This window comes from Protopterus annectens, chromosome 3.part0 (assembly GCF_019279795.1).
Source record: "Protopterus annectens isolate FY-2018-M chromosome 3.part0, PAN1.0, whole genome shotgun sequence".
NCBI classification, from domain to species: Eukaryota; Metazoa; Chordata; order Ceratodontiformes; family Protopteridae; genus Protopterus; species Protopterus annectens.
In genome coordinates, this window is record NC_056731.1 from 1150539185 (window position 1) to 1150542502 (window position 3318).

The window sequence follows — 3318 nt, forward strand, 5'->3', positions numbered from 1 at the left end:
GCAGTTTCAGGACTCCTTTGGAGTGTCTCATCTAGTGAGGCCTAATCCATATTACAACACTAGGAATTCACCACGCGAGAAAAAAACTATACAGCTACAATATAAGAACTAGAAGAAGCAATTATTTTCTTTTTTGTTAGAGAAAGGAAGGTTGGGAGATTAGAAAATGAAAGGAGGGAGTTAAAATCATAAAGAGAACGATAAATTGTGTATCCAATAATATACTGATGTAAGAATCTGTGATAGAAAAAATCTGGACTTATCTGACAAAAAAACAAAAAATAAACTGCTGTCCACTGCTAAAATTAGCTTTGAATCCTGCTAAAGTGTTGGTGGCAGTAATAAGAAAGGAAAAGCAAGCTAGAAGATGGAATTGTGTGTAAGGAGAGGAGCACAAGCTAGTAAGAGACCCATTGTCCTTCATGAGGCACCTAGAGTGATCAGTCTGTTTACGGTGTACAGATAGAACCAACTTAAATCCTTTTCCATATCTGCCTGTAATACCTCTCAAATGTCCCTCATTTGACTCGAATTTTAGCTCTATTCCTCTTAATCCCTTCTAAAAACTGTGAATTTTGAGAAATGTGGTAAATTACTCTAAATACATAATGACAAAGATTAGCCTTATAAACTTCTTTTACTTCAGCAAATGCACATAAATTCACATTCTCTTATTCTGTCAAAAATCTGTAGTTAATAGTACTACTATTTTAATGCCCGATTATTTTTGGATTTGTCCCAGATTCTGGTGAAATTTCTCCCTAATTCTTTGAGAACTATGGTGTCTAGCCTAAAGTAATTTTACTAGCAACGTCTTGTTTTCAAATTTTCTGTTTTCATTTGTAAGACTATATCTCAGATTCTTTGCTCAAGAATCAGGTACAAAGCCAAAAATTGGGTGAGGTAAAAAAAAATCCAAATAGGGGGCAATTTCACATTTTACTCAGGTTAATGCAGACAGAACTACTAATTTTGCATAACATACATTTTCTGAAGAGTAGGAAGTAAGAAAGTCTAATGGCCCTCATTACTGACCAATACCCAGTGATTTACCATAAAATCAAAACAATTATGGTGGAGTAGGGATGCCACATTTTCAAATGCCCAAAGTGGGACATTTTTGGTAGAAATGTCAGATTTTGTAGGCCAAAACATACGGCCAGTACAAAGGCACAACTTCACTTTTTTGCCTAAATAAAAGCTTATTCTTGTAGCATTTTAGTTGCTTATTCTGTTTCTTATGACATTTAGGTGTTTCAGATACAGAATAACCGTTTTATGCAACTATTACATGAAATATAGGAACTAATTTTGCCCTAAAATCTCAAGGACATTTGCCACTTTAACAATTTGTTTGTAGGATACAGCTGCCACACAGCAAGAGGTTCTCCGGTTCAATCCTCGGCTGGGGTGCCTTCTGTGTGGAGTCTGCATGTCCTCCCCGAGGTCGCATGAGTTTCCTCTGAGTGCTCCGGTTTCCTCCCACATCCCAAAGATGTTAAAGGTAGGTGGATTGGGTACTTGCAGGATACAACTGTCCAAAGAGGGACTGTCACTCACAAAGTGGGACAGGTGGTAACCCCAAATGGACATAGCACGACGTATGAGACCAAATTAGAGTCTTTCTACAATAATGATCCTAGTTCCACTAGAGTGACTTGTACTAAGTAAATCTGAGGGACCATTAAGGCACCGACTTGCCCTACTGCAAGTCAAAATTAAAAAAGGACTACTTACAACTAACATGAACAATTAATGTTGTTGTTTCTTTCGGCTTTTCCCGGTTAGGGGTCGCCACAGCAGAACTCGGGTCCGCTAATGATTGGCAGTAGATTTTTACGTACCGGCTTGCCAGGCCCAGGCCTGACGCACAGCCTTCAACGAAGGTGCGCCCATTCACGCATGTCGCCACATAGAAGACGCTTTAGCTGAGAATCGAACAGTAAAATGGCTTAGTGTGAGGCGAGGCGACAACGCTACCGCAGCTAACATGAACAATTAATAAAGCCTGTTTAAAACTGTCGAGACTACATTTGGTCCACAGAGTCATTAAAGTGTTCCAAGTATTACGTATTTTGCTGCAGACCAACTTTTATTTTTATCATAACAAAAAAGTTTTCATCCACGCAAGCGAAAAAGGCGAAACTGTCAGCTACCTGTAGCACTAACATCTTTCTCGTGAAGATGATTTACTAAATGGCCTTCGTCAGGCAAGGCCAGGACATGGACTAGAACTATAGTTTAAACCTTTGGTTATATAAGCCCCCGTAGCATAAACGTTTAAAGAGAGAGGATAATATTCCGTACACTAGCTCGTTTAAATGACACTAGGTAACCATGAAACAAACCTCCTTATCCTATAAAAGAAACACTTCCACGCGCACAATAGACCACCAAGCAACAATGCTCACTTTGTCTCCGCCCCTTCCTAAGACATTGTATTCGGGGTGTCTACCCTTTTCCCGCAGATCACACCCAGTCTCCTAATCTCCTCCCTCGCGCCGCGGTTACTGCTGGCTGCAGTTTACGAGCATTAGAATTGTTTTTCTGTAAGCCGAAAGATAAGTGGTACGTTATTGTCTGCAGTTATGGCTGCTGATGGTATGGATGAACGTTCGCCTTTGCTTTCTGCACCAAGCTCTGGAAATGTCACCCCTACAGCACCCCCATTCCTTCAGATGAGTAGCCCTAGAGGTAAGAAGCAAAAAGAAATTGGCGAGTTTTTTTTATGTATTTATTACTGTTTTCTTGCTACAAGTCGCTCATACTCTTCCAGGAGAAGGGAGTTTTGTGGGTGGGAGAAGGATGTTGTCTTGCAAGAAAGTGGCATTATATAGGCAGTATTGGGATTATTGCTTTTGAATGATTGTTTATAATCATTTTGACCTTCGTTTGAATGTGGGTCTGTTTAAATTTGGAGCAAATGGTCCACATAGTTGCAAACAAGGACATTCCTGCAATCTAGGCAGGTATTGTTTTTGTCATAACGTTGAAGGCATGTGTTCAGTATTGTATCTGTTTTAATCGTGCAGATTGAACAGATTGACTGCGGACCTGGTTTCTGGTAACATACGTGTTGCCGGTAAGTAGCAGTTTCCAGGTATTCTTTCTGTGCGATACTGTAGTACACCTTTTTCTAGAGCAAGCATGTATTCTCTTTAATCTGTGGAAAAGGATATCTCCTTCTGAATCAGGGCGCTTTTATTGGGGATGGGGTCCATTTGTCCTGTACAGTAGGTAGTGAGTGAGTATCTCTGTAGGGTAACATTTGAGACTCTTCTCATTAAAATGTTTATGCAGTTAATTTAAAAGAAAACT

General features: G+C 39.8%; 1 protein-coding gene across 1 annotated transcript in view; it reads left to right on the plus strand.

The window, feature by feature from the left end:
- The first annotated feature begins 2032 nt into the window (after positions 1-2032).
- Positions 2033-3318, plus strand: part of PIP4P2 (phosphatidylinositol-4,5-bisphosphate 4-phosphatase 2) — an 867921-nt gene continuing 866635 nt past the window's right edge. The window contains exon 1 of the mRNA XM_044065378.1: positions 2033-2694. Within this exon, the coding sequence (XP_043921313.1) occupies positions 2589-2694 (106 nt within the window). The 5' untranslated portion in view covers positions 2033-2588. The remainder of the gene's footprint in view (positions 2695-3318) is intronic.